Source organism: Camellia sinensis, chromosome 15 (genome assembly GCF_055761805.1).
Source record: "Camellia sinensis isolate YWXY chromosome 15, ASM5576180v1, whole genome shotgun sequence".
NCBI lineage: Eukaryota > Viridiplantae > Streptophyta > Magnoliopsida > Ericales > Theaceae > Camellia > Camellia sinensis.
Genome location: NC_138975.1, coordinates 18,500,426 through 18,513,495, shown reverse-complemented (window position 1 = coordinate 18,513,495; position 13,070 = coordinate 18,500,426). Strand labels below are relative to the sequence as shown.

The window sequence follows — 13,070 nt, the reverse complement described above, 5'->3', positions numbered from 1 at the left end:
TTCCGTTCAAAATCACATAAGAATTTTTTGACTTTATTTGAATCATAAGAGGTAAAGTGCTTCAGCCCAAATTACAATGGGATAAAACGAATTTAATCCTATAATTTTTGTGACAAACATAGAGTATATATATATATATATTGTTGTTAATAATTATAAATAAAACATTAGAAAATATAAATAATAAAAATTACAATAACTATTGTAAGGGCTGAGACGCGAGAAATTTGTTCTCTTTAAGGAGATTCAAGCCCTCTGTGGTTAGGCATAATCTCACACCGGTGCAGCAGAAAAAATCTTGACTTGTTCCCTTCAGGATATAACAGCTCGACTAAGTCATATAGTTCACCAATACTGTACAATTAGTTGAATCCAAAGTTTCATCACATACACCATTTTTTATTTGTTTGATCATGTCACACAAACATAATAAAACAACAAACACTCCTTCTACATTCCAAGATAAGAAGTTAGCTCAATTTATAGGAGAAGAAAACTTGGTGGACAAGTTGGAGGATTCTTGGAGGAAAAGTGGAAAAGTATAGGAAGTTGCTTGAAGGATTCTAGGAGGAAAAGCATAGGAAGTTGCTTGGAAGATTCTTGGTCACCAAGAAAAAGGATTAACTTGGAGGAAAAGAAAAGAAAACTTGGAGGGAAAAAAAAGAAATCAAACCTATAACACATTATAATATTAAAATATCTGTTAGCATTCTCCCACTTATTTTAATATTATAGGTAACAAAAACTAAAATTATTAAGCAAATAAGGATATTATGCATTATGGTAGGTGTGCTCTGCATTGAACCTCCATTAGTGAAACAATAATATCTACTCCAGAGCTAATAATATGCTTAGCATTGAACTATGACTGCTTAAGGGAAATAAATAATTATTGCATACACATAATATTCTAGGTGTTTACATAAGCTTTAAGAGCCAGCATATTACGGCCTTATGCGATCCCAAGATTCATGAGTGTGTTTGAGAATTAGCCAAAATCTCATAGGTAGCGGCCCCACTACCACACTTACATAGGTGAATTCTGTTAAGGGTGCTCTTGTAACTATGATACCCCATTCAATAAGAGTTACAGAATTCATTAAGAGTTTTTTAATAACTCGACCTCTACAACGTTACAAGATAAATGCACTTACATCATATGGATGGGTAAAAATTAATTTAGTGTATTTCTCATGGCCATCATATGATCGTTTTTCTCATTGAACCCAGTTACAAGATCTTTGGTCCCTGGGTTGAGTATCCTCATGCATGGCTCCTGCTATATTCAATGGGTTTCAACCCCATCCACCTCAATGTATTCCAAACTCTATCTCTTGCTAAGGCCTTAGTTAATGGATCTGCAAGATTATCACCAGATTTAATATAATCCACATTTATGATGCCATTATTCATATAAGATCTCACAATATTGTATTTTCTTCTGATAGGTCTGGATTTACCGTTAAAATAACGGTTATTAACTCGACCAATTACTACGGTGCTATCACAATGAGTCAATATAGGTGGAATCAATTTTTCTCAACAAGAGATTTCATTTAACAAATCTCTCAACCAATTTGCTTCTTCACTAGCTGTAGCTAAAATAATAAGCTTAGCCTCCATTGTTGAATTAGCAATAATGGTTTGTTTTTTTGATTTCCAACTTATAGCACCACCTCTCAAGGTAATAAGTACCTAGTGGTTGATAAAGAATCACCTGACAAGGTATTCCAATTAGCATCACTGTAACCTTCAAGTACTGTAGGATACTTATTATATAACAAGCCATATTTTATGATACCAGATAAATATTTCATAATCTGCTCAATGGCTAGCCAGTGATCACTGCCAGGCTTGCTAGTAAATCTGCTAAGTACTCCAACTGTATAGGTAATGTCAGGTCTAGTATAGTCAGTCCCATAACGCAAGCCACCAATCATACTAGCATATTCGTTTTGATTAATTACATCATCATCATTTTCAACAAGAAATAAACGCATATGAGGATCAAAAGGAGTAAGAACATGCTTGTACTTGTAAAAATTATATTTTCTCAAAATTTTCTTAACATAATACGACTGATCAAGAAATATACCATCACAGGTTTTGGTAATTTTATTCCCAAAATATAATTAGCCTTACCAAGATCTTTCATATCAAAATAGCTACTAAGCATATTTTAGTTTCCACGATGATATGCAAAGTAGAGCCAAATATAAATAAATCATCCACATAGAGCCTAATAATGACATGTGAATTTTCTTCAGATTTATAGTAGATGTATTTATGACATTCATTCGTTTTATAGTCATTCTCAATCATGCAAGAATCAAATTTCTCATGCCACTATTTAGGGGACTGTTTTAAGCCATATAGGGATTTAACTAACTTGAACACTTTGCTTTCTTGATCGGGTTCCACAAAACCCTCAGATTGATCCATATAGATTTCTTCACCTAAGTCTCCATTTAAAAAGGCTGTTTTAACATCCATTTGATGAATTTTTAGATCATGAATTGCAGTCACTGCAATAAATAATCTAATGGATATAACTCTAGTAACCGGAGAAAATGTATCAAAAAAGTCAAGATCTGCTTGTTGTTTAAAACCTTTTGCAACAAGTCTTCCTTTATATTTATCAATAGTTCCATCAGGTTTAAGTTTTTTCCTCAAAACCCATTTACAGCCAATAGTTTTATAACCTGGTGGTAAATCTACTAATACCCAAGTTTTATTGGATAATAATGATTCCATCTCATTATTTACAACCTCATTCTAAAAAACGGAGTTAGGAGATACCAAAGCTTCTTGTACCTTTGTTTGGGAAGTAGGTTGGCTTTTTGACCTTTTTAGCCTGGGGCTAAAAAGCTTAGTTTAGGAAAGGCTTTTGGCTTTTTTGGCTTTTTTGTGAGAGAAAGAATGTAATGATTATGGATTGGATGTGATATTTTTTCTTATTCGGCTAAAAAGCCTATTTTGTTTTTTGTGGCTATTTTAACCAAAAAAGCATTAAAACCAACTTCCCAAACGGAAGCTGTAAAGTTAATGGAGTTTCCTCCATATTAAAAACACAATAATCAGGGCCAAAATCTTTTTTTTTTAATTTGGCTCTTTTACTCCTTCTAGGTTCAAAAATTACAATGTCTTGGTTTTGTAAAAGAGAAGTAGAAGAACCGGTTTCAGATAAAATATTTTCTTGATAATTTTGACCCCACTATTTTTAGATTTAAAATGAAATTTTTTTTCATGAAAAATTGTATCACCTGATTCAAAAGTTATTTTGTTTTCAATATCAAAAAATCTATAGGTTGTACTATTTGTTTCATATCCAAGAAAAGCACAAATAGTAACTTTCACACCTAATTTAGGTCTTTTAGGATCCACAAACCTAACAAAAGCTAGACAATCCCAAACTCTCAAATATCCCAAATTTGCCTTATGCCTTTTCCACAACTCAAAAGGTGTAACTTTTGTTTTTTTATGTGGCACTCTATTCATAACATAATATGCAGTTAAAATTATTTTTCCACACAATTTTGAAGAAGCACCTGTTTCAATTAGCATAGCATTTGTTAAATCAGTTAAAGTTTTATTTTTCCTTTTTGCTACACCATTAGATGCAGGTGAATATGGTGGAGTAGTTTCATGGATTATTCCCAAAGACTGAGAAAACGAGTTGAATCCAAAAGATTCATACTCCCGGCCTCTATCACTTCTATATCTTTTAATCTTTTTACCAAATTGATTTTCAACTTCAAGAAAGAATTCTTTAAATTTTTCAAAAGTATTACTTTTATTTTTCAACAAGTATACAAAAGTGTATTTTGAAAAATCATCAATAAAAGTGATAAAATATCTATTTCCACCATGTGTTAAAATTCCTTCAAATTCACATAAATCAGTGTGAATTAATTCTAGCAATTTAGTATTTCTCACCGCACTTTTATAAGGCATTTTAGTTATTTTTGCTTGACTGCAAACTTCACATTTCTCAAAATTATTTGTTAGTCTGGGAATTAACCCTAAACTACGCATGACTCCCACATATTGACTATTAATATGACACAGACGAGCATGTCAAAAATTTATAGAAGACAACATGTAAACAGAAGCATGTGCTTTCTTATTCTCAACATTTAATTTAAACATTCCATCGCATGCATATCATTTTCCCACAAAAATGCCTTTTTTTGTGATAACATATTGGTCAGATTCAATAGTCTGCTTGAAACTAGCTTTGTTGAACAAATAACTCGACACCAAATTTTTTCTTATGGACAGTGTGTACAACACATCTTTTAAAACAAGCACACGTCCAGAGGTAAATTTCATCTCAATATCCCCACACCAGAGTACCTTGGTTAAACTGGAGTCACAAAGCATAACAGTCCTCTCCTCATTAAAAAGAGTAAAATCTTTGAACCAATCTTTATCATAGCAGACATGCCTATTGGCACCAGAGTCTGCCCACCACCCTTCCACAGATTGAACTATAAAAATATCTGTAATCATAACCACAAATGGTTTCTCAGTAACATTAGCCTGTGGTCGAGACTGTTGTTTTCGAAATTTGCAAGTTCGAGCAATATGCCCACTTTTGCCACGCACCAAACATGTCACATTTGTCAAATCTTGTGAAGGGGGTTCTTGGTTCCATTTCTTTTGCCTCGGGTAATTTTTATTTTGTGGCCTTCTAGTATTTTTTTCAGATTTTCTTAACTGGCTTAAAGTGACTATTTTTATGAAATCGACTTTTAGGTAAAGTATTTCTAGAAGTTAAATTTACCTTTGTAGTGGAATGCTTTTATGTCATAAGCGCGTCTTGTCCTTGTGCTTTCTCCTCTACCTGAATCTGTGTCATTAGAGTCTCCAAGGACATCTCTTTTTACTCGTGACGCATTGACTTCTGAAACTCCCTCCAAGTTGATGGTAGTTTGTCAATAATACCTGTCACAACAAGATTGTCTCCAATTTTGATGCCTTTGGATCTAACTTCAGCCACTAGCATATAAAAATCTGGAACTTGTTCCACTACTGATTTTCCATCTATCATCTGATAGAGGAAAAAACGACTTGCACCGTATTTTTTAGCGTCTACCTCTTCAGTGTCATATTTATTCTGTAAGACTTTCCAAATTTTCTTGGTAGTGGTGTGAGTAGTATCATAATAATCATAAAACTGATCCAAAAGACAATTCAAAAGATAATACCGACATTTATACTCATCTGTGTTGTATTTCTCGATTTTTTCAAGATGAGCGGCATACTCCTCGTCGGTCATCTCTTTAGTGGGGACTTTGTTCGGATTTTTCTTGGTCAGGATATAAGCCACCTTGAGGAGACTGGGGTAGAAAATCACTTTGCCTTTCCATCTCTTGAAATGGGTTCCCTTGAACCAGAAGGACTTGTTGAGATCGCCGATATTCATGTTGGGCTTCTCCAATACTGGCTACATGAATTTTATTGTTTAAATCTCCTTAAAATTGTTGGTAATAATTACAAATAAAACACCAAAAAATACAAATAATAAAAATTATAATAACTACTGTAAGAGCTAAGGCGTAGGAAATTCGTTATCTTTAAGGAGATTCAAGCTTTCTACGGTTAGGCATAGCCTCACACCGATGCAGCAGAAAAAACCTTGACTTGTCCCCCCCAGGATACAATAGCCCGACTAAGTCGTATGGTTCACCAATACTGCACAATTGATTGAACCTAAAGTTTCATCACATACACCCTTTTTTAGTTGCCTGATAATCTCACACAAACATAATAAAACAACAAACACTCCTTCTATATTCCAAGATAAGAAGTTAGCTCAATTTATAGGAGAAGAAAACTTGGTGGGGAAGTTGGAGGATTCTTGTAGGAAAAGTGGAAAAGTATAGGAAGTTGTTTGGAGGATTCTTGGAGGAAAAGTATAGGAAATTGCTTGGAGGATTCTTGGTCACCAAGAAAAATGATTAACTTAAAGAAAAAGAAAAGAAAACTTGGAGAGAAAGAAAAGAAATCAAATCTATAACACATTATAATATTCAAATATCTGCTAACATATATATATATATATATGTATATTTTGAGATAGACTCTTTTTTGTGGGGTTAGCAACCAAAGCAGGGGAAAAAAATTTATTTGACAACCTCACTCTCAAATTGTCACATAATAATCTACTAAATTATTGTCTTACAACACTTGCACTTTCAGGTTTGCCTTCATGTTCCTCATCTATATGCTTCTCCATCCCACGTTTGCAATCGACGACCTCCCATTTCTTTGTGATGACCACTTCTGGTTTCTCAATCCACCACTTGATCTCCTCTATTAGTCTTCCGATTTGGATTTACAACCTCTTTGCTCTTAGAATTATGCATATCCATTGTAAATTTTTATTTTTTTTTTTGGTTCAACAGGAGTTAGTGAACTTGGGGTTAGGATGGTTTTTTTGAGAATAGTTTGGGTTTGAAAGTATGAACTATCTGTTCAAAAAAAAAAAAAAAAAAAAAAAAAAAGAATGTATGAACTAAAGTAAATTTTTAAAATTTTCTTTTTTAAGAATCAAAGTAAGAAACTTTAATTTTTAAAATTCTTGAATTGTCCCTTAACCACTTTAAGGATAAAAGTGAACAATTTTTTTTCCTGTAAAGACCAAAATAAGAAACATTCCGTATTTTGTTGTGTGTAATTTTTATACAAATGTTAAAACTACCTCAATTGAGAAGCAAGCAAAAATGTAAAGATTTGATGAGGGCAAATTAGCAAAAGTGTGAAGGGTTTTATTGTAACTTTGTCTCATAAAGAAAAAATATAGGGAAAATTGGTGTAGGGTCCCTCTCCCACTTTTCGTAAGGGAAGAGATCCACAAAATTATTTTTTGATGTCTAAGGTCCTCCCATCTATCACAGAGAAATTCAGCACCCTTCCTTTTGTCTACTGTCACTCGTCACCACGATCAAACACGCACACAAAGAGAGAGAGCCATGTCGTCGGAAGATGTGTCGGTGGAGAGGTTTAGGGAGGTTCTCGCGGAGCTTAATCGACGGAGAGAAGCTCTACGGCACAATCACAGTCACCGACGGACAGAGTTCTCAACCCATCTACAACCGATCAACCGATCGTGGTGGCTACAGAGACATGGATGATGATGATAAGGACAGAGTCGATCCAGTGATTACCGAGTTGAGCTGGACATTTGGTGTTGACTTGGACAGCGTTTACTTCTTCAGCAACGATAGAGACAACAGTATACTAATGTTTCAGTAGAACAACCTCGAAGAGCTTACTTCCACTCGTCAAGTCAACGCCAAGAAAGTTAAGTAAAACCCATGTTACACATTCTATGATTCTTGAAAAGCCTTCAGCAAACACCAACCTACCAACGTATTGGAACTTTAAATTATTAAACCTATCCCTGTGCTACCTGATTTCCACTTTTAAAAATCTCATGTCACTGAAAATGGAGGAAGAGAAATCCAATGGAGAAGAAAACAGAAATTTTTTTATAAAAAAAATATTTATATAACTCAAGACCTCTTTCCAGTAAAACATTTTGTTGAATCTTGAGTGAATTCTTATATTCACTCCCATCCTCCCCCCACTCCAAAGAAGAAAAAAAGTAAAATTGGGAAATAAAAAGGTGGGAATAAATTATTTGGGGGATTAAGCAAGCTCCTGGATTTTCTCTGGGTTGTGGAGTCCAGAGAAATTCTCTGGGTTGAGAAAATTTCTCTGGAAATATATCTGGGAATTTTCTCTGAGTTGTGGAATCCAGAGAAATTCTCTGGGTGAGAAAATCTCTGAAATATGTGTGAGAATTTCTCTGGGTCTGGAGAGTCTAGAGAAATCTGATATAAATTTTTCAGACAATCCCAAAACCGTCCCATTTAAGAATTCATACACAAGCATACACAAGCAACTGGTGTCTCGGTGTTTTTTGAATTCATTGATTTTCTTTTCAATTGTTTGGGCCTGATTTTTTTGGCTGGTTTTGTTTTTAAATTTCTTCTTCATTCATCTGCCGACACCGCCCAATTGTAAATATAACTATGCTTTGTTGTTGCAGTACACAAAACATAAAGGGCAGAACGTTGAGTTCACATGTTTCATTGAGTTTTCACAGGTTTGATCGTGTCCACGATGAAAATATTACATTGAAGAGAGGAAGAGAATTTTTCTGGATTAAATTTTCTCTGGGTGAATTTTCTCTGGATTGAATTTTCTCTGAATCGAATTTTCTCTGGACTGAAATTTCTCTAGATTGATGTTGAGAGACCTTAGACATCATGAAAATAGTTGATGTCCTTTATACTATAAAATCATAATATCAGGGACCTTAAAAAAAATACCCCTAAAATATATTTATACATAATGAAGACAAAAGATAGAGCATTTTATTATTATTATTTTTTTTGGGGTGAAAAAGAGAGTGCTAGTAGATGTAGCACCACCCTTCTAAAATTACATCTCAAACTTACACCATGAAAAACCATTCTATGCAGATAATAAAATGGCAGATCAATAGGTAGTGCTATAATAAATCAAAATATAATTTATACCATATAGAGGAAGAAATCCAAGGACAACCAAAATCTCAAATATTCAGACTCAATATCAAGCCAAAAAAAAACCAGTAAAAATGGTAAGTAAATAAATACACAAATTAACATGGAAGCAATAAGAAATAATGACCCCTAAAATGCCAAAACTGACAGTTTCCATTCTCATGGTTATTTTTTCTGCAACGACTCCACTGCCTAGTTCGCAGCCATAGGAAGGAAGAAGATGCAAGCCCAGAAACCACAATCAAAAGCGATCACAAATTTGAGTAGAAAGACCTACAGTCCCTGATCAATGAGGTAATCTCCCATTCTCTCAACAACCATGTTACACTGTCCGGGAGTCACTGGCTCATCGTAGATACCAAAGATCAGGGCTTGGCCGGTTTTCTTTATGGTGACACCACCAGCGCCCTGCAAAGTAGACAACAAAACAATAGCACATGATTGCAGGGACAATTTTGTGAATCAACACGAACATGAAAAATTAATATACTTCTTCCGTCCCAAAATATTAATCAATTTTTAAAAATCAAGGAATAAATGCATTTATTATTTTGCCCTTCTTTTAAATTCATTAATAACACAAAAAGTACAATTATGATAATTGATATTTCCAAAAAAATGTAACGTCAAAGGATAGTTTTAGAAAATTAATATTTTTAAAATATAATAATTGTACTATCAAAAAAAATTAGATTCTCCAAAAGAGACTATTATTTTGGGAAGGAGGCAGCAATCAATATTGAACGTTGACCGCTCAACTGGATCAATCATACTACAATCTAAACTTTAAAGGCATGCTTCCGCTAGCTATGAAGCACAGATACTTCAAAAAGAGAGCCGTATCCGCATCGGATACTTATTGGATACCGATACTTATTAGATACCGATACTTCTTGGATATTCGCGAATATGTATCGGATACTACTTAATTAATTTTTTATTACTTTTCGAGTATCGGATTCTTAATTTTGAAGTATCGAATACCCGAGGCACATATTACTTCTAATACTTTATTTAGCTCTTTGACAAGAGGAATATAATGAGAGTTAATAGGATTTGTCAAATTGATGTATCCTTATTGTCTCTCTTGCTCTCTCACTCTCTCCTCTCGTTCTGTTTTTTGGTGTTGGCATGTAAGGATGATATTTAATTTGTATTTGCATTTGTATTTGCATTTGCATTTGCTTTTGCTTTTGCTTTTGCTTTTGCTTTTGCTTTTGCTTTTGTTTTTGTTTTTGTTTTTGTTTTTGCTTTTGCTTTTAGTTTAGGATGTTTTATGAATGTTTGAACACTCTCAGCTTAATAGGAATCCTCTCTTTATTTATTAATTTACTTTAAATTTTATTTTCATGCATATTATATTATTCAAATTATAAAAAAAATATTTTTTTTTACGAACGTATTCCTGCCGTACCCATATTCTACCTTTTCAGATTTTGGCATATCACCATAACTGTATCTCCGTATCCGTACTTCCTAGTCAGCTAGTAAGGGAAAAATCCCATTTCCAGGTACCCAAACAAAAAGATATCTACGTAATGCAGGGAATTCAACTCTTCAATCATTCAAGGTTGTATAATGCTTTTTCTTAAATATTCTCAACAGGGGTGTCACTAAGACAACAAAGTTGGATTGCAAAATCGAGCTAGATGAAGAATTTAATTTGGATGTGGCTTGGGTTATAATTCGTACTACTTACTCCTGCCACTTCAGATGAAGAGTCTAATGTCATTGACGCACAAATGAAAAAGGCAGCCAGGCTTTCTCCGGTGCTGTGTGTACTTTTCATGATGAATAGGAGGTAAAGAAGGGAGACAACCAGTAAAGTCACCTTAACTATAACATTATGAAAGAGCAAAAGCAAAAGAAATCAAACCCATGTGTATGCGTACTATCAAACAAACATTATTAAGGTCTGTTGGAGGTGGGTCTTCATGTGAGCACTCATTAAGGTTTGTTATTATTCTTCCTCCACACATCCCCAGGTATTATGTCCATAACACACTGGACAAGAAAACAAATTGTCTTGACAGGATTGAAATATGAATCCGAGAAATACGCTCCACAGCTGAATCTTTAGTCAAAAAGTGAATTGATCATAGAACTACACAAAAGACACTTGGCTACTATCTATTGTGCTGCTTTTGAAAAGTCATCTGATGCTTCAAAGTGAAGGAAAATTCTGATGTGATCACCACTTTATTTAGCACAAAGCAAACCAGCTAGCAATGATGCATGAATGTAGTGATGGGGAAGCATGAAGAACTACTATTAAAAAAGAGAAGAAACCAATTCAAATGAGAAGAAGAGGCAAAATTCAAAAGTAAACATGAAAACTGAATAAATTAACAAATATACAAAGCCCAAACTGTGGAGAGAAAATGTTATCTACATCAAGAAATTAATGAGGAATAGAGGACTAATGGTAGAATGCAATGCAAAAATTAGATCAAAATTATTGTAAAGCTAAAACATGCTAAAGACAAATTGATAACTTTCAAATTAAGAAAAACGAAAGTGTGATTCTTATGAAATCATGACGATCACCTGTCCCCAAACACAAAAGAAAAAAGAAAAAAAGAAAAAAATAGGGGATAACAAAAAAAAAGTAAGTATCATGAAATCATGAAGGGAGCTGATCAAGAAAGAAATGAAATGAAATACCTTCTTTCCTCGGATCACAGCTCCAGCCTCGCCTTGGATAACCATGTACTTTGTGCCACCAAGGTACAGTCCAGTAGGAGCAAGAAAGCCAGGTTCATCAAAATCTTTCATGATACCAGTTATCTCTTCAGGTTTAAACTGGAAATAAACATGCAAATGCACTTCTCATTTAAATGATCATGACACCAACACACACACACACACACACACACACACACACAAAAAAAAAAAAAAACCACGAGTAAAAATCAAATCTAACAAGAATTAAAATGTGCACAAAAACACGAAAGGTAAGATTCTATGAGGCGTATTTTATTATTGAATCCCTTTAAAAATAAAAGCCCCGCGAGAAGCAAAGCAAAAAAGATTTTAATATTCAGTATTTTTAAAGGTACTGTAAACAATGCGATGAAAATAAAAATGGTTAGAGCATCAATGGTAGGTGTCCAAACGGCAATGCCAGAGCCAATTTGGGATGCTACAATGCTAAAATGGCAATATTATTCCAATGGTGCAAATTCAATTTCTGCAGCTTTTTTCTCAAAAAGTTAAATAAAAATGCCCTTTGTGGGCTATATTACAAGAGAGATCAAGACAATTATTTTTATTTTTGTCAATCGATAGGAGAATAATTACAAGTATGAGAAATATTACATTATCAACCAGAATAGGTAGAAAGTCAACAAAACCTACTAAGCCCAAGCCCAAGCCCACCCAACAAACTACTACAACCCCCTTATTAGGAGAAATAAACACCACCAAATGTCATGGTTGAGATCAAGACAATTAACTCTTGCCAAATTCCGATATTTTCCCAAAATTCAGCATTGCTATAATTCCGCAAGGAAGATAAACACGACATTGGATATCAATTTGGAGGAATTGTTGTCAAATTTTAGCTTTGGTTTGAAGGATACCACACAATTGAAGTTTCACTCACCTAATTGAATCCCGATTAACATTGCTCATTACTACTCCATTTACAATCTCAAAACGATTTCCCACAGGTCAAATAACATGCATTCGATCTAAGAATATGGAAAAAGTGTAAATGAAGAAGGGAAAAAAAAGAAAAAAAGAAAAAAGAAAGAAAGATCCATTCGATCTAAGATCTTCCACAGGTTGGCATTATATTCATGATCTTCAATCAAAATACCATTTACGTCAAGGAAATCTCAAAGCAGAATAGTTTATTCAAAATGCTACACATACGGATCTAATCAAATTCCAACAAATTCACATACGCAATCACCAAAGCACGAATCAAAATAGATAATTTCCATTTTCACGAACAGATCGATCGAGAGAACAAATTGAAACCAATAAATTTATAGAAAAAAAAGAAAAAAACCCAGATCGAAAGAGAGAACCTTGGGGAAGGAAGAGCTCTGAGCCCAGATGCTACCATCATGACCGAGGATTGAAGCCGCGGTGAGGTGGTTTCCCTCGATGTCGCACATCAGATGATCATCAACGTATGTTTGCCACGACATTTTCGAAATCTTCTTCTTCGTTCCTCTCACTCTCCTTCGACCTTTCTCTATGTGGGGTTGTTTGCGTTGGTTTTTTTTGCAATGGGTGTGTACTGGTTCAAGGAAGAAATAAATACTTGTATGGAAAGTCGGGGTACTCGCGGTGTTGATTGGCTTTTCATTTATTGTTGACTTTTTTTTTTTAAACTGTTGGGAATTTGGGAAGGAATTTAAAAATGATAAATATATATATATATATATATATATATATAAATAAGTAAAATATATGTATGGTTTTTTTTTTTTTTTTTTTTGAGGAATCTCTTCTCAAATTACACAATTAAACACAGCACGAGATAATTGAAAAAAAATAAAT

At 33.8% G+C, this 13,070-nt stretch overlaps 1 protein-coding gene across 1 annotated transcript; it reads right to left on the bottom strand.

Moving 5' to 3' along the window:
* Positions 1 to 8,525: 8,525 nt before the first annotated feature.
* Positions 8,526 to 12,861, bottom strand: LOC114268617 (profilin). Its single transcript, XM_028209815.2, has 3 exons — positions 12,593 to 12,861; positions 11,223 to 11,360; positions 8,526 to 8,966 (listed from the first exon to the last, which is right to left on the bottom strand). Exons 1-3 carry the CDS (start codon positions 12,713 to 12,715, stop codon positions 8,832 to 8,834), a joined length of 396 nt encoding a protein of 131 aa, XP_028065616.1. The 5' UTR covers positions 12,716 to 12,861; the 3' UTR covers positions 8,526 to 8,831.
* Positions 12,862 to 13,070: the final 209 nt, after the last annotated feature.